This window comes from Peromyscus eremicus, unplaced genomic scaffold, assembly GCF_949786415.1.
Source record: "Peromyscus eremicus unplaced genomic scaffold, PerEre_H2_v1 PerEre#2#unplaced_432, whole genome shotgun sequence".
NCBI lineage: Eukaryota > Metazoa > Chordata > Mammalia > Rodentia > Cricetidae > Peromyscus > Peromyscus eremicus.
The window spans coordinates 107,654-126,956 of NW_026734668.1; the positions used below are offsets into that span (position 1 = coordinate 107,654).

At 41.1% G+C, this 19,303-nt stretch overlaps 1 protein-coding gene across 1 annotated transcript; it reads left to right on the forward strand.

The window, feature by feature from the left end:
* Positions 1-294: 294 nt before the first annotated feature.
* Positions 295-1,229, forward strand: LOC131901815 (polyadenylate-binding protein 1-like 2). Its single transcript, XM_059252888.1, has one exon. It carries the CDS (start codon positions 463-465, stop codon positions 1,150-1,152), a length of 690 nt encoding a protein of 229 aa, XP_059108871.1. The 5' UTR covers positions 295-462; the 3' UTR covers positions 1,153-1,229.
* Positions 1,230-19,303: the final 18,074 nt, after the last annotated feature.

Sequence of the window (19,303 nt, forward strand, 5' to 3'; positions counted from 1 at the left end):
GGGCTCCCTGTCCGCAGCTCCCGCGCGCGCGAGCCCCCGGCCCGGGTTCCGGCGCCCACCGGCTCTCGCCGCCTCCCCGCCCCCTCAGTTCGCGGGAAGGGAGGTCGCGGCAGCGGCCCGGCGGCAGCGGTGACCGTGGCGACCGTGGCGACCGCGGCGACAGTGGCGGCGGAGGTCGCTGCAGCGGCGGCTGCGGCTGCGGCGGAGGCTGCGGCGGCGACCGTGGCGGAGGCGGTGGCGGAGGCCTCCGTGGCGGAGGCGGAAGCAGAGGTGGAGGCTGAGGTGGAGGCCGAGGCCTCGGCGGCCGCGGCGGAGGCCAGCCTGGGGGAGGCGGCGGCCCTGGCCGGGGAGAAGGCGGAGGCGGTGGCAGCCACCGAGGCCAGCCTGGCGGAGGCCAGCCTCGAGGAGGCCAGGGGGGCCGCTGCGGAGGCTGCTGCGTCGCCTTCCTACGGGAGGGTGGACATGGATGAGGAGCTGGCGGCGGCCTTGGCTGCAGAAGAGGAAGAGGCGGCGGCCGGGGGCTCCGATGGAAACCCAGACTTTCCCACGGCCTCGCTCTACGTGGGCGACCTGCACCCCGACGTGACCGAGACCATGCTGTACGAGAAGTTCAGCCCCGCCGGGCCCATCGTGTCCATCCGCATTTGCAGGGACAAGATCACCCGGCGCTCCCTGGGCTACGCATATGTCAACTACCAGCAACAGCTGGACGCCAAGCGGGCCCTGGAGACCATGAACTTTGACGTTATCAATGGCAGGCCGGTGCGCATCATGTGGTCCCAGAGGAACCCGTCGCTCCGCAAGAGCGGGGTGGGCAACGTCTTCATCAAGAACCTGGGCAAGACCATCGACAACAAGACGCTGTACAACATCTTCTCGGCCTTTGGCAACATCCTGTCCTGCAAGGTGGCCTGTGACGAGAAGGGGCCCAAGGGCTACGGGTTCGTGCACTTCCAGAAGCAGGAGTCGGCCGAGCGGGCCATAGATGCGCTGAATGGAATGTTCCTGAACTACCGCAAGATTTTCGTGGGGAGATTCAAGTCCCACAAGGAGAGAGAGGCCGAAAGGGAAGAAGCCTGGGCCAGCCCGTCCACCAGTGCTGACTTCAGGGGTTTCGATGATGACTCCGATGAAGAGGCCACCTTCCGATGAAGACATCCCAGGCCCCAGCCAGTAGAGCCAAATCTTGGCTCCCACCCCGTTTACAGCCCCCCCACCCCGCCCCAACCCACCAGCAGTGTATTGTATTGGGAGTGCAGGTTTCTCTCTCCCTCTCCCTCCTTCTTCACCCCTTCCCCCTCCCTCCCTCCCCCCTCCCCCTTTCCTCTCTCCTTCCCTCCCTCCCTCTGCTGCCCTCTCTCCCTCCCCTTTCCTCCTCTTCCCCCCTCCCCTGCCAGCGCCAGCTAGCTGCCCCATCCCCTCTCTGCTCTCTGCCCCCTCCCGCTTCTGTCCTCTCCCTCTCCTTCCTTCTCTTTCTCCCCACCTCCAGAAAGCTCCCCTGCCCCAATAATCCCACTAATCTGTGCCATTTGAGAGGTTAAAGGCTGCCTCTTCTCCCTGTGATCGGTCTGATTCTTAAAAGCGTTCTCTGTCTCTTTGTTTACTGCACAGGTGATGCAATTTCGTGGTAGAAATATCTGGAAGGAGAAGGAAGTCTGATGTGGGAGAAAGAACCAAGAGTGCAATTGCTTCCCATCATCCTAATACTCAGAGAGAACCTCTTTTACCTTCTTTGGTGTGCTGTTTTTCCAGGCTCTCTGCTACCCCTTTCTCCCCCTCTCACCCCAGACCCACCTTCCCTTTTAACATATTCTTGTAGAGTGGTTCATGTATGTGGTGTTTCTTAACCTGCTTTTTTCAGCGACTAAAACCAAACAGAAACCAACGCGTTGAACTTCTTTCCATGCTATTCAACAGGCTTATGGAACGTCATCTTCAGTGCCTGCAGAGTGCTCCTGTGTATCCGTGGACCTTAACATTTCTGTAATCATTCCCGCATTGTTGGACATTCAGGTGGTGCCTAGTTCTTTCCCTGTGTTTAAAACCAACACTGCGTGCCCTGATGAGTGAATCCTTCCTTGTCAAGCCAAATCTAGGCTAGCATCCTGGATGGTCTCTCCTTAACTGTGGACTTGCAGCATCCACATATAGACGTTTCAAAGACTTTCCCTGTGTGTTGCCAAAAGGCTCCCTTTCATAAGCATTGTACCAGTTTGTATTTGTGCCAGCCAGCCAGTGCAGCTAGTAAAAACAAAAAAAAAAAGAAAACAACCGAGTATGCCCATCTCCCTTGCACAGTCTCACGGTCCACTGTAACTCGTGTGTGTGTGTGTGTGTGTGTGTGTGTGTGTGTGTGTGTGTGTGGTTTGTGCAGCGTCATGAGCTGCAAATGGTATTTCACTGTCGTTATTTCACTGGAATTGAAAGCTGTTAATCACCCCTTTTCTGCATTCCTGCTTCCTTTCCTTTTCCCTCTTGCCATAAAAATAAATCAGCTATATTGCAGGAAAAAAAAAATCTCTAAGTAGATGATTTAACCTAAGAAATTGAATGCTATCAGCAATCAATCCTAATGACTCCCTTGCCTTCTTGACTTGTGCTCATTTGTATGTGCTCAGTGTTTTTCAAGAACTATCTGAGACATTTTTCCTTGTTGCTCCAGTATTGTTCTTATGCATTGTCATATATGTATATTATAATGTACATATTGTTTTATATCTGCTTTTCATGTGTGTGTATGTGTGTATATGCACACAGATTGCTGAGCTTCATTTCCTGTCATTAAAGATACTTTTAAAATACTTTTTTTGGCTGTTGGTACTTAATTTGTGTCTTGGATAATGTGTTTAATATGAATGTAGAGGTCGATAGATTCATAAATGTGCATACATATTCATGTTTATATCCATCTGTTTTGTGTTTATGTATATTTTAACTCTATACATTCTTGTACATCAACCTTGGTTACATTCAAGATTATTTCCTTAGCAAATGCCTAGAAGAAGTTTCAAGTATTAAAAGTATATGTTGCTTCCCTGTGCAAGAAAAGTACATAGTTTAATGGCTCTACTTAACGAGAGTAAGTTTTCTTCCTTAGGCTGGTCCAGGCCTGAGTGTCTCAGATCTACAATTAGAATCATCTCTGCATTTCTGTATTTGACTTTTCTTTTAAAAGGTTGAAACTCCTTGTGGTTTTCTGTATTTTTGGCATTTGTTTCATATTAATTATACATAATTATAATTAGAAATAAATATTGAAATATTTTCAATATAAAAAGGGGCAATAAATACCCTATATTTCTGAATACCACTAACTTGAAACAGAACATTTAATAGATCTCTGACAATTTATTTATAGTATAATATGCATTATTTCAATGAAGGACATTTTCACCATAACAGTTCTTTAAGAACCATCCTGGCTGGGCGGTGGTGGCAAACGCCTTTAATCCCAGCACTTTGGAGGCAGAGCCAGGCGGATCTCTGTGAGTTCAAGGCCTGCCTTGTCTACAGAGCGAGATCCAGGAAAGGCGCAAAGCTACACAGAGAAATCCTGTCCCGAAAAACAACAACAACAACAACAAAACACCCTGTTGTAAATCACTCAATATACTCATGCAATTAAGTTAAAAGTTTCATCACGGTGATAAGCAGTCATATCTACAACCAACTCATCTGAGGGCATGTTTAATATATTTTTCTGTACAAGATCAAGTTCATGAACACCTTTTTTTCTCCCTTTCAACTTCATTTCAGACTAAGTGATAGAGACTTGTCAGCTATTTTGCACTCCCTACGTTGTATTACTTAGAACTTTACACCTCTAGTCATGCTGGAGACTGTACATATCACTTCTCACCTCAGTTCCTTCAATTGTTCGATGTGCTTTTCTAAAGTAAATGCCTCATAATACGCTTTTCTTCATAACATTTCATTTAAAACATGAAACTCTAGCGCAATGTTCTCAATGTGTGGATCATGATCCCCTTGGCACACCTCTGTCTCCCCAGAATATTTACAGTACAATTTATACCAGTACCAAAATTACACTTAATGAAGTAGCAACAAAATAATTTTCTGGTTGGGGTCACCACACCATGAGGAACTGTTTTAAAGGGTCACAGCATCAGGACGGTTGAGAAGCATTGCTCTAACACAGTAAAGGTGGAAGGAAAACATCATTTTAATTTCTCTACAGACTTTTTCTATATCTCTATAGGAATTTCCAGACAAACGTAACCATAACTGTATAGAAATCAGAGTTTTTTAGGAGTTTCCTTATTTGGGCTATTAAAATAGATCTCCATGTTTATTGCTCTGTTAGTTTCACAACTATGGTTAATTGTTTTGTGTTGTATTTCCCTTCCTCCCTTATCACAGGAAAAATCATCTAACAGTTGTTTTCCTCTTGCTGGCTGTGGAGTAACACTTAAAAATCAAGATAATTATCAGGAATGTTGATTAGAAAGAAGAAAAAAGACTGTGTTTAATAAACCATTTGAAATGTTTCTGCAAACTCTGTAATGTCAATGCAACTAAGTCTGCTCAGTAGGAATGAGTAATTTATGCCCTCCAATACTTGTAGGTAGACCCTCCTTGTAGGTCAAGACAACTTTGACAGTTCAGCATAGAAATACAAGAATTTTTTTTGTTTTAAGCTTTTTTTTGTAGGCTATAGATAGCTGTTATTCTTCATAGAAATTATATATTAAATCCCTATCTGTTGTATCATTTATTAAGTCCATCCTGTAAGAGGTTCAGAAATAACCTCTCATTCACAAAGATGTATAACTATTAGTATGACACAAAAGATCCATGTTAATCCAGATCTGGTGGTGCACAACTGTAATCTAAGCACCCAGGAGCCTAAGGCAGGAGAATACTGAGTTTAAGGTTAGCTTGTTAGCTAGACAGTTTCTTAAGAATAAAAAAACTAAAGACATGTTCGCTACCAGTATGGATATTGACTTAACTTTGATTTACTCCATATAAAACCCATTTCATATGTCTGTGGGAGGCCTGCCCTCACCTCCCCCCTGCCCTGGGTACACTTGAGGAGTGAGGGATAAGAGATTTAGATAGATGGATAGAGAGGAGAGAGACAATTAGAAACACCGGACAGCCTTGGGAGGGTCCGGATCCTTATCCACCAGCCCCTTCTGTCTCTTCTAAAGGGCTTTTTATTTTTTTTTGGGGGGGGCGGTTTCGAGACAGGGTTTCTCTGTGTAGCTTTGCGCCTTTCCTGGGACTCACTTGGTAGCCCAGGCTGGCCTCGAACTCACAGAGATCCGTCTGGCTCTGCCTCCCGAGTGCTGGGATTAAAGGCGTGTACCACCACCGCCTGGCTCTAAACGGCTTTTTAAAGGAATGCCAAGGGATGGAGCAAAAGACCTTCCCCTAGCACAGCCAAGTGCAGACTCTTCCAAACACCTAATAATCACACATGTGGTCAATCCATCCCCTTATGCAGCCTTGCTGGGTAAAGCAAGCTCAGATCTCACTGGGAAACCTTTGTGGGCTCCCACACGTATCTACCAGCAAAATAATCTGAATGTACTGAGAGTGAGATCAGTTTGTTAGTTTTTACAGAGTAGCAGTTAATATTTATTGTGTTAAATTTCTTAACTGTAGCTCTTTATGATGGTATTATAAATAGAATTTATTCCCTAAAAATTTTTCCTTGATTGGCTTATTGATACTGTATAAAAATAGAGTAGATTTTTGTATATTGGTCTTATAGTCTATTTTTCTTGTATTCTGATTCTGGCATTTTATAAATAAGAGATTATGTCATTGAAAGCTAAAGTAATCAAAGCAGTAATGTGGCATCATTAAAAATAGGCACTTTGACTACCCGAACTTGAGCTAACAAGGATGCCACCAATGAATATGCCAAAGTGGATGGGGAAAAGCCCATGAGAACTCGACCCTACACAAAGCTATAGACAACAGAAAAGTTGGGAGCAGGAGAGGGGTCTTCCTCAGGAAAGAGAACACCAATTGGGTGCCCAGTGTCAAATGGTCGGCTCTGGAAACATACATGCAAGTAACATTCAACAGGTTATATTTAGAAATATATATGTATATACAAATAGATATATGCATGCAATAACAATTAGTGAAAAAAGAGACCATGATTTGTCAGGGAGAAGGGAGTATGTATGCCAGGGTTTGGAGGGAGGTAAAGGAAAGGAGAAATGTAATTAAATTATAACCTCAAAAAACAAAGCAAAACAAAACTACAGGCACTTACAGTGAAGGGACAAGTTTGAGCAAAGTTTAATGATACATATGTATAAAATGGCATAATGAAACCAATTATTTTGCATAGTAAAATCATTTCAAACATTTATCAGTGAGACAGAATAGGAATACTAGAAATAAACTCAATATGCAGCCAAATGATCTACAACAAAATTACAAAGAATACACAATAGAGAAAGGATTATTTTTTCCAAAAATTATGTTGGGAATATAGATATCCAAGTATTGCATCTCCCAGTTTATCCTTACATCACATTACACACAAAACTGACTAAACTTGACTAAAATGGATGAGTGATCTAAACTTATGACTTGAATCCATAAAACTCCAAGAAAAACAGGCAGGAGAAAAACTTCATTCCATTGATATTAACAATGTTTTAATAGATATGGTACCAAAGGAAGGACAACAAAAGCAAAAATATATAAAATAAATAGCTAGGGTTATGAGAAAAGAAAATAAAAGTAAAAAACAATCATCAAAATGGAAGATAGTATTTGCAACTATATATTCAATAATGAGTTAATATCCAAAATATATAAAGAAACAATGCAACTAAAATCCAAAATGAAAACTGACTTAAAATGAACAAAAAAGACAAATAGGCGTTTTCCAAGGAAGCCTTCCATATAAATGCTCAATGAGTACATGAAAAGGTATTCAACATACCTGATCATCAACATCACTGAAATATAAGTTGAAGCCACAATGAGGTGTCACCTCTTGCATGCTAGAATGGCTATATTGAAAGGAAAAGGAAAGAAATTTAACGAGGATGTGAATAGAAGAGAACACTTACATACTGTTGTTGAAAATGAAAACTAGTACAGGTATTTCAACAAACAGTATGGAGGGTCATCAAAAACTAAAAAGCAGGCCTGCATCCACCCACAGGCAGCTTTGTGTAATCTCTACTGCCTCACTCCATACCCAAACTTTCTACCTCCTCCTCCTCCTCCTCCTTCTTCTCCTCCAGGGTCTATCCTGGTGAACAACCCCCCACCACCACTACCCAATACTTGTTTTTCTAAAACCCATCAGATACAGCCTGAGTTCAACAGGCAGTGCCTAAGTCTAGTCTTGCCACCTGGACCTTGCAGCAGCCAACCTCTAGGCTTCCACTAAATCCCAAATCCCATGCCCTGGCCTAGTCCCATCACTTCTTCCTGTGCCACAGCCATCATCTATGCCTTTGCAAGGACCCACCCTACCCACATACACCCACAAGTTCCTTTGTGCCACCTCCACCACCCCACTCCACACTCAGACCTCCCATGTCCTCCTCCAAGGTCTAGCCTGGTGGGTACCCTTGACCTCCTCATCCACACCTTTTCTACAGTCTACCAGATAGATTTAGCCTGGGTCCAACACCCAGTGTGCGAGCCTAGTCTGGCCTTCCCTGACTGCAGTGCAGAAGAGCTCTAGGCTTGGGTCAATATCCTCTCTACTTCTCCACCAAATCACAGGACTCCCCCACACTCCCAGCTTGGAACAGAAAGCACATCTTCAATACCAGTCCAGGCCCCTCTGCCAACTTGACTTCATTCCACCCAAAACATTCGCAATCTCTAGATTCAACCTGCCCTTATATTGTCTCTTCTCTCCTGACCTGCTCGAACTGATTCAATGCAATCCTGATCAAAATCCCCATCTTGTTCTTCACAGAAATAGAAAAAAAATGTCCTAAAAATCATATGGAACCACAAAAGACCCCAGATAGGCAAAACAATCCTGAAAGAAAATAAACAATGCCAGAGGGATTACAATTTCAGATCTTAAGATATATTACAGACCCATAATAATAAACAATATGTTGTTGGCACAAAAACAGACATATAGACCAATGGAACAAAATCAAAGACCTAAACATGAGCACACATAACTCCAGCCACTTATTATTTGACAAAGATGCCCAAAAACATATGCTGGAGAAAAGAAAGAATCTCCAACAAATGTCCCTGGGAAAACTGGATGCACACATGCAAGAGAACGAAATTAGACCCGTATCTATCACCTTGCACAAAAACTAAATCAAAATGGATCAATGACCTAAACCTCAAACCTCAAACCCTGAAACTGCTAAAAGACAACATAGGCAGTATCCATACGATTTAGGTGTAGGAAAGGACTTCCTGAATAGGACTCCATTGGCCCAAGAATTAAGGCCAACAATTGTCAAGTGAGACTTCAGGACACTATAAAGCTTCTGCACAGCTAAAGGAACAATCACCTAGGGAAAGGGGAAGCCCACAGAATGGTAGGGAATCTTTGCCAGCTATACACTTGACAAAGGTTTAATATCCAGAATCTACAAAGAATTCAAAAATCAGAGTAAAAAAAGAATGACCCATTTGAAATATGGGCCTGAAACCTGAACAAAGAGAGAGTTCTCAAAAGAAGAAAAAAAGATGGCTAAGAAATATCTCAAACAGTGTTCATCATCAATAGCAATTAGGGAAATGCAAATCAAAACAACTTTGAGATATCATCTTAGCCAAGCCAGAGTGTCAAAGATCACCAGAACAACTGACAACAATTTCTGGAGGAGATGTAGGGAAAACAGAAGCCACATTCACTGTGGGTGGATTGCAAACTGGTGCAGCCACTATGGAAATCAGTGTGGAGAACTCTTAAAAAGTTAAAAAGTAAAACTACCATATGACCCAGCTATACCACACCTTGGCATATAGTCAAAGGACTTGACATCTTACTCTGCAAATACTTGCTCAGTCATGTTTGTTACTGCTCTGTTCACAATGACTAAAAAATGGAAACAACTTAAATGTCTGTGCTGGTTAGTTTATGTCAACTTGGCACATTGGAGTCATTGGAGAGGGAGTCTCAATTGAGAAAATGCTTCCATTAGATTGGGCTGTGGGCAATCTTATAGAACATTTTCTTAACTAGGGATTGATGGGGGAAGGCCCAGGCCATTCTGGGTAGTAACACTGGAATGGTGGTCCTGGGTTCTATAAGAAAGCAGACTGAGCAAGCTATGAGGAGCAAGCCAGTGAGGGGCACTCTTCCATGACCTCTGCATCACCTCCTGCCTCTAGGCTCCTGCCCTGCTTGAGTTCCTGTCCTGATTTCCTTTCATGATGAACAGTGCCATGAAATGTAAGCCCAATAAACCTTTCCTCTCCAACTTGCTTTTTGGTCATGGTGTTCCATCACAGTAATAGAAACCCTAACTAAGACAGAAATTGGTACCAGGATAGTGGGGTATTGCTGTGACAGACCTGACCATGTTGTTTAGGGAAGGATTGTCAAAGAACTTTGGAACTTTGGACCAGAACAGCCATTTAGGATTGAGAACTCAATAACCTGTTCTGTAGGAACTTAGAAGATAAGAATATTGAGAGCAGGGCAGACAATGGAGGCCTGGCTTGTGAAATTCCAGAGGGAAGCAAAAACTCTACTAGGCCTTTTGTGCAAAGAATTTGTGGTATCTGGTTAGCTGGAGCTGAAGAATCAGCTGTGATTTACAAGAAACCAGAAACACTTTGCTTTTGTGGGACAATGGATACTGGTCAGCTGGGGCTGAAGAATCAGATGTGATTAAAAAGAGACCAGCATGATTGAGGTGAAACCCTCTGGGAAGTGTTGCCTTAGGGTCAGCGCACAGAAGCTGTGTCCCAGAGGTGGCCAAGTTTGTACTTCATGTTGGCACCTGAACTTGGTAGTGTAAGAGTCACCCAGGTGGTACTGGTTTTGAAGGCATGAAGGGGTCATGGACAGCAGCTGAGGCTTGGCGCTGTGTGTCAGAGCTAGAGTCCCTGAAGAGACCCCAGGAGAGGCTATTGGTGAAGGTGCAGCCCATTTGCAGCAAGTGACCCCAGCATTTTTGGAGATTACAGTACCATGGGATGATCACCAAGAACAGCAGCAGCAGTGGAGTGGAGCCAGCTGAAGATTAAAGACAAGCTGTGTGTGCTGCAGAGGGCAGAGCCAGAGAAGTGGTCCAAGCCCTTTGGAGGAGCTCAGAAGACCGTGTGAGAATCCTAGACATTGGATATTGAATTATTTGCACAGTTAGAGTTTGGTTTTGCTTTGTTCTGATTGTGACTGTGCCCTGGTTCTTCCCACTTGAAGTAAGAAAGTATTTAATTTTTTTTGATGGGAGTCCAAAGTTGAGAGACTTCAAATTTTAAGAGTTTGGATTTTAAAAGAGACTGGCTATTTTAAAGAAACTGAATTTTTAAAGACTGTGGAACTTTTAAAATTTGGATTTATATTGTGGTGCTCATATTAATGTGAGCTCTTGGGGATGACTAAGAAAGGAAAGATTGAGGCTTAATAAAGATGTGTTTGTGTGTCAAGTTGACAAAGGGTCAGGTATGCTGGCCAGTTTATGTCAACTTGACACAAGCTAGAGTCATTGGAGAGGAGGGAGCCTCCATTGAGAAAATACTGTAGGCAAGGCTGTAAAGCATTTTCTTTTCTTCTTTTTGTAAAGCATTTTCTTAACTAATGATTTCAAGAGTGATGGCCCAAGCCATTGTAGGTGGTACCACCCCTGGACAGGTGGTCCTGGTTCTATAAGGAAGCAGGCTGAGTGAGACATGGGGAGCAAGTCAGTAAGCAGCACTCCTCTATGGCCTCTGCATCAGCTCCTGACTCCAGGTTCCTGCCCTGTGGAGTTCCTGTCCTGACTTCCTTTGTTGATGAAGAGTGCTGTGGAAGTGTAAGCCAAACAAGCCCTTTCCTCCCCAACTTGCTTTTGGTCATGGTGTTTCATCATAGCAATAGTAACTCAAACTGAGACAATGCCCTACAACCAAAAAATGGATGATGAAAAATGTGGTATTTGTACACTATGTTATATTAGTCAGTGGTTTTGTTGACTGCAACACACTTCTTTTTCTTTTGTTGGTTCCACTTCTTGGATGCAGCTCCCCTGGCAGACATACAATGGCTCTTGCACTTTCATCACACTGAAGTCTCCGGTGCTATCCAGGATTCTCTTTCACAGCTTCATACAGTTATCTCCAATTGGGGGCCTCCATGCAGGGCTCCCCCACCACATAGATGGCTTCAGCAGCTCTCCTTAACTGTGGAGGAAGGAATTCTGCATAACCCCCTTTTTTCTGTATCCTTCATGACTAAAACCAAAACCATGTGGCGGATGCTACCAAATTCTGTTGCCTGCTTGGAATAGAGCTTGGTCGTCTCCTTGAATTACATTTTCATATGCCTTCCTTTGTTGTAGCTTTTTATGAGCAGAAAATTCCTTAGACATTTTGTTTCAATAGGTTGGAAGCTTAGTTAGATGAGGTCTTGCCCTGAATGACACCACTACCTTCATTCCATTCCATATCAGGCATCTCCTTATTTCTTTCAACACAAACTTTGGCTCTAATGTTAAATTTCCTGATGCTCTTTTTCTTTTCAAACTGTATACTTTGTTTTATTCTACTTGCTCTTTTTTCATTGTAGACCTTCATAAGAGGATTTACTAATAACTACACAACAGAGTCATGCTGTGGAATAATACTTCTGTACACTATGAATATGTATTACTCTCATTGGTTAATAAAGAACTGACATGCCAATAGGTAGGTAGGATTTTCAGGGCAGAGGAATGCTGGGAAGAAGGAGTCTCGATCAAGACTCAGAGGAAACACAAGATAAACATGCTGTGCTGAAAGAAGTTACCATTATATGGCAGAGGGTAGATAAGAAATATGGGTTAATTTAAAATGTAAGAGTTAGCTAGTAACAAGCCTGAGATATCTGCCAAGAATTTATAATTAATAATAAATACTTGTGTGGTTATTTGGGAGTGACTGCTGAGACACAGAAAAACTCCACCTACAGAGTCACTATTAGGCTGTCTTGAAATCTCCTCTGCCAACAAAATTAGCCAAAACATTTCTGTTTAGCCTTAGGCATAGTCTTAGGCCAGAGGCAAATAGTAGCCACATTTTTTGCCAAAATATTACAAAAGTGGTCTGTACCCCAATTGCTAATATTGTTCCCCTCAAACTCTCTTGAGCTGGGCCTCAATAGTCCACATGGCTCTCAGCATTATTGTCTTCCAAGGTCCAAGCAGGAAGGTTTGTTTAGTCCTGTTTACAGTGTTCAACTGCTTTCCTAGTCCAAAGTCCCAAAGTCTTCCACATTCCTCCAAAAACTAGCACCATCAGGCCTGCCAGAGCAATTGACCACTCCCTTGCACCAACTTCTTTCTTAGTTACTTTTCAATTACTGTAACAAAACACCATGACCAAGGTAAATTATAAACAAAAACATTTCATTGAGACTTACAGTTTCAGGGGGTTAGAGTATGGCAGTAGGCTCTGGGGAAGTAACAAAGTTTATATCCTGATCCACAAGAACAAAGCAATATAATGGGAGAGAGAGAGGGACCTACTAGGAGAGAATGGTGTGAGCTTTTGAAACCTCAAAACCCACCCACAGTGACACACCTCCTTCTACAAGGGCACACCTCCTAACCCTTCCCAAATGGTTCCACGAACTGGGGACCAAGTATTCAAACATAGGAGACTATGGGGGCCATTCTCATTCAAACCACCACCACCACCACACACACACAGAAAATCTCAATTTATCTTTTTTACTTTATTCATGAATAGTTTTAAGTTATTCTTTTACATCCTAATTACTTTTATGAATCCACTCCAATAATATTTTTAAATCCTAATAGCTTCTTTGAGAATATTTCATTCACATTTTTAAATAAAACAGTATTAACACTACAATTTATGCATAAAATTTTTAATTAAAAATTTAAAATACAATATTTTTGGTTTGATTCTGTTGTTTATTCATTATACTTTAGCTGTGCTACTGTAAATTTTGCTGTTGGAAGCTTGAAATATTTTCTAAATTTTAGAAGAATGTGCCTGGTATTTAAAGACTGATTTTTTTGAAAATTGGAAGATATATGAGTACCATATGGATCCAGATTCTGTATTTTTAAAGTAGGTGGATAAGCATTTTTCCACTTTTTACATTTCAAAATTAAATGTTTTTTTCATTCAGATAATTTTTAACACTTTGCAAACATTAATTTTCCACTTAAATATAATGTGGTTATCTTGAAAACAATTTTAAGTATGTAAACTGGGAAACTTCTAATTCCAAAATATTATTTGGGGTTGGGGGTGTAGCTCAGGAGTAGAGTGCTTGCCTACCAGGAAAGGCATGCAATGTCCTGGCTCTAAGTGTATTGCCAAGATTATTCTAAGAATAGATAGTATAATATATACATATATATATGTACGTATACAAATGTGTATGTATATATATTATACTCTAAGAATATATTGTATAATGTGTGCATGAAGAGAGACAGAGAGATTGATGGATGGATGGATGGTGAACAGCATAAAGTTATATGACCTAAGAACAAATGACCTTTTGATTCTGTGCTGGTTCACTTTCTGTTGCCATGATAAACATCATGACCAAAAGTAATTTGGAGAGGAAAGTGTTTATTTCATCTTACAGCTTATAGTCCATCATGAAAGGAAGTCAGAGTAGGAATTTAGAGCAGGAACCTGGAGATAGAAATTGAAGCAGAGGCCATGGAGGGGTGCTGCTTACTGGATTGCTTCTCATGGCTTGCTCAGCCTTCTTTTTTATACAACCAAGGACCACCTGTTGGTTGTACCACCCACAGTGGGCTGAGCCCTCCACATTAGTAATTAATCAGGAAAAATGCTTCACAGACTTACTTATTTGATGGAGACACCTTATCAATTGAAGTTCTCTCTTCCAACATGACCCTGGATTGTGTAAAGTTGACAAAAAAAAATATAACCAGGACAGATACACGTATTAAATCCATGAGAATAAACATATAGGAAAAATTTGTGTGCTTACTGTGGACATACCTGCACTACCATCTTTATTTGTATTCACATAAGTTGAAATATGGAATCTCTCTGGTGCCCATGAATAGATACATGAATAAACAAAATGTAGTTGATGTAAACAATGTAGTTTTACTCAAGACCAAACAACGAAATTTTGTCATTTGCAGGAAAATAAATAGAACTATTATCAAAAAGCATAAATGTTTTTCATCATATTTGAAAAGGGAGACAGAAGGTATAAAACTAAAAGGGTATTACTGGAATTAGGGCTAGCACCTGTACCCTGGCATCCTTAACAAGCCATTCTTGGCCACTCATCCTCAATAATTCCAATAAAAGAGCCAACAGTAGAAATCAGAAAGTAGAAATCAACAGTAGAAATCAGAAAAGGGAGTTTTATTCTATATGGCCACATTAGGAAAAAAATAAATCCCATTGACCACTCAAATTCTATTTTGGGGGTCCTGACAGTTTAGGTTAAAGTTCAGAGCCAGAGTTGTGCATAGATAAGCAATCATGGTCCAGGTGTGATTCTACACATCATTGACCCATCATTGTCTGTCATGCTAGGAGGCCTGACAAGTTGCTAATCTCTTTCCCTGAAACACTTTTCCCTCTTGCTGGCCCTGGGCTTGAGTTTTTTCCCTCCAAGCATGAGATTCCAAGAGAGGATAAGACAGAGTAACTATCAGCCTAGGACTGGATTCAATAACCACGGAATTCAACAACTTTTATTTTGTGTATATGAGTGTTTTTCTTATGTACAAGCACGTAAGTGCAGCAAAAGTATGCCTAGTGCCCTCAAAAACCAGAAGGGAACATTGGATCTCCTGGACCTAGAGTTACAGATGGTTGTGTGTAACTATGTGGGTACTAGGAACCAAAACTGGCACTCTCCAATATTAGCAAGTGTGATTAACTGTTGAGCCAAGTCTCCAGCCCCCAGTTCAAGTATATCTTTAAATAATAATCATCACTTTTTTTTTAAATCAAATTATTCCATGAACTAGAAGTAAAGGAATGATTTGAAAGTTGCTCTGCAAATCAGCATTACCATGAAATGAAAAACAGGTACATGAGAAGATGAAAATTATAGAACAGTTTCTTTGATAAACCAGGATTCAAAATCCTCGATAAAACGATTTCAACTTGAAGCCAACAACACATTATAAAGACCACGCACCATGATCAAGTTGGTTTCATTCCAGTTCAACATCATAACATAAATAAGAATTAAGGATCCAAATTGAATTCTTATCACAATAGATGCATAACAAATATGTAACAAAAGCCATGTCCTTTTATGAAGGAACCCCTAAAGAAACTGGAAATAGAAGGACTATACCTAATGCAATAATGGCTGTCTGTGACAAATCAATAGACAACAATATACTGAATGGGGAAACCTGAAAAAATTTCCTTCGAGGTCAGGAACAGGGAAAGTGTCCACTCTCAGTACTCTTTTTGAAAAATTCACTAAACTTGTCCTTTAACAATTTCATATGTGTATATAATGCATTGATTATGCTCACCCTCTTCCCTCTCTTAACTCCCTCCACCATTATCACATGCTTCTCTATACAAGTCCCTTTTCAATGTTCATGACTTTTTGTTTTATGAACAGCTGAATTTAACCAGGGATATCTGTATGACCATGGATATAGAACTATCCAATGATGCAAGGGTGACAATTCCTACCACATCTCCATTCAACTCTTCTATTTGGCTGTGTAAAAAACAAATGTACTGTAGATAGATTTTTTTCTTTGGGCCACCAGCTCATAAAAAAAATGACACAGACTTATTATTATGAAGCTCAGCCTATAACTTAGGCTTATCCCACTAGCTCTTATAACTTAAATTAACTCATTTATATTAATCTACATTTTGCATTGTGGCTTTTTACCTCTCTTCCATCTTGCAGCCCCTGTTTCCTCTCTGTGTCCTTTGGCATCTCCCACACACTTAGATTCATTCTCCTCTCTCTGCCCAGAAGTCCCGCCTAATTAACCACTCATCTCTTTATGAAACCAGTCAGAAGGCACCTTGGCAAAGACACATCTATCTAAGCTGGGTATTCCCCATAGACTCCTGATAAATTCCCCTGTGCCAGGCTTCGCCAAACCCCAAAATGTCCTCCAAGCAGTAACCCCTCAGCATTCATACCCTTTGTGCCCCCCAACATAATTGCTCGTGTTCCCATCCCCACCTGCCCTCAGTCCACTCATGAAATCTCTTCTATTTCCCCTTCCCAGGGAGATCTGGGTGTCCCCTCATGAATTCTCATTGTTACCTGGTCTCTCTGGGTCTGTGGATTATAGCATAGGTATCCTTTATTTTACAGCTAGATCTACTTATAAGTGAGTACATACTGTGTTTGTCATTATCGGCCTGGGTTACCTCACTAAGGATGATTTTTTTTTCTAGTTCCATCCATTTGCCTTCAAATTCCCTGGTGTCCTTGTTTTAAATACCTGAGTAATACTTCATTGTGGAAATGTACCACAGTTTCTTTATCCATTCCTTGGTAAAGAAACATCTAAGTTGTTTCCAGGTTCTGAACAAATAAAGCTGCTATGAACATAGTTGAGCAAGTGTCCATGTAGCATGATTGAGCATCCTTTGGGAATATGCCCAAGAGTGGTATAGCTGGATCTTGTGGTAGGTTGATTCCCAGGTTTCTGAGGAATCACCACACTGACTTCCAAAGTGGCTGTTCAAGTTTACACTCCAATTAGCAATGGAGGAGTGCTCCCTTTACTCCATTCCCTCTCCAGCATGAGCTATCACTTGTGTTTTTGATTTTTAGCCATTCTGACAGGTGTTAAGATGGAATCTCAGAGTCATTTTGATTTGCATTTCCCTGATGGCTAAAGGTGTTGAATATCTCCTAAGTGTTTTCTGGCTATTTGAGATTCTTCTGTTGAGAGTTCTCTGTTTAAATCTGTACCCCATTTTTAATTGGATTATTTGGTTTGTTGATGTCTAGTTTCTTACATTCTTTGTATATTTTGGAAATCAGACCTCTGTCAGATGTCGGATTGGTGAAAATCTTTTCCTATTCTGTAGGCTGTCATTTTATCCCATTGATGGTGTCCTTTGCCTAATAGAAGCTTTCAGTTTCATGAGGTCCCATTTATTAATTGTCAGTCTTAGTGCCTGTGCTATTGGTGTTCTGTTCAGGAAGTTGTCTCCTGTGCCAATGCATTTGAGATTATTTTCTACTTTCTCTTCTATTAGGTTTAGTATATCTGGATTTATGTTGAGGTCTTTGATCCACTTGGACTTGAGTTTTGTGCAGGGTGATGAATATAGATCAATTTGCATTCTTCTATACGCCAACATCCAGTTAGATCAGCACTATTAGTTGAAGATGTTTTCTTTTTCCATTGTATAATTTTGGCTTCTTTGTCAAAAATCAGGTGTCCATAGGTGTTCATAGGTCTGGGTCTTCAATTTAATTCCATTGATAAACTTGTCTGTTTTCATGCTAATACCATGCAGTTTTTATTACTATAGCTCTGTAGTAGAGCTTCAAATCAGGGATGGTGATGCCTCCAGAAGTTCGTTTATTGCACAGGATTGTTTTAGCTATCCTAGACTTTTTATTTTTCTATATGAAGTTGAGTATTATCCTTTCAAGGTCCATAAAGAATTGTATTGGGATTTTGATGGGGATTGCATTGAATCTGTAGATTGTTTTTGGTAAGATGGCCATTTTTTACTGTTAACCTGATGATCCATGAGCATGGGAGATCTTTCCATCTTTTGATATCTTCTTCAATTTCTTTCTTTGAAGACTTAAAGTTCTTGTCATATGTGGGATGACTCATCCCTAACAGGCTTGAGGGCCAGCCGGCCTAAACAAGTAAAAAAGATACTTTCTGAAGTCTGTGTCTGCCTAATGGCCTTAGCAACAGCAGCTGAAACATGATCTGAGACGACCTGGACCAATGAGAAACAGCCATGTCACACCAGATGATGCATATTCATCAGACTTCCACCCAGGGACGGGTGGAGGGTATATAAGGCTTGCCTCTTTCTGAATAAACTGAGCTTGTTGTTTTGACATTCTCCTGGAGTCTGTGTGGTTTGACTCTGCGCCTATTTGGCCCCCTCCTCCAAAGGGAACAACAGCACAGGACCCTGCCACAGTCATACAGAACTTTCACTTGCTTGGTTAGAGTTACACCATGATATTTTATTTTATTTGAGGCTATTGTAAAGCGTGGTGATTCTCTGATTTCTCTCTCAGCCCAATTTTTATTTGTATATAGGAGGGCTACTAATTTTTTTGAGTTAATCTTGTATCCAGCCACTTGACTAAAGGTGTTTATCAGCTACAGGAGTTCCCTGGTACACTTATGTATACTATCATATCATCTGCAAATAGTGAAAGTTTGACTTCTTCCTTTCCAGTTTGTGTCCCTTTGATCTTCTTTAGTTGTCTTATTGCTCTAGCTAGAACTTCAAGTACTATGTTGAATAGATATGGAGAGAGTGGACAGCCTTGTCTTGTTCCTGATTTTAGTGAAATTGCTTTAAGTTTCCCTCCATTTAGTTTGATGTTAACTGTTGGCCTGTTGTATATTGCCTTTATTATGTTTAAGTATGTTCCTCATATCCCTGTTCTCTCTAGAACCTGTATCATGAAGGGATGTTGGATTTTGTCAAAGGCTTTTTCAGCATCTAATGAGAAGACCATGTGTTTTTTTCTTTCAGTTTGTTTATATGGTGTATTACATTGATAGATTTTCATATGTTGAACCACCGCTGCTTCTCTGGGATGAAGCCTATTTGGTCATGGTGTATGATCTTTTTGATGTGTTCTTGCATTCAGTTTGCCAGTATTTTATTGAGTATTTTTGCATCTATGTTCATAAGTGAAGTTGGTCTCTAATTCTCTTTCTTTGCTGGGTCTTTGTATGGTTGGAGTATCAGGGTGACTGTGGCCACATAGAAAGAATTTGGCAATATTCCTTCTATTCTATTTTGTGGAATAATTTGAAGAATACTAATGTTAGCTCTTCTTTGAAAGTCTGGTAGAATTCTGCACTAAAGCAGTCTGGCCCTGGGCTTTTTTTTTTTTTTTTTTTTTTTTTTTTTTTTTTTTTTTTTTTTTTGGTTCAGAGACATGTAAGGACTGCTTCTTTTTCCTTAGGGGTTATTGGTTTATTTAAATTGTTTATCTGATCTT

What these genes read in the sequence shown, in the direction of transcription:
- LOC131901815 (XM_059252888.1), top strand. Translation starts at nt 463, where the DNA reads ATGGATGAGGAGCTGGCGGCGGCCTTGGCTGCAGAAGAGGAAGAGGCG.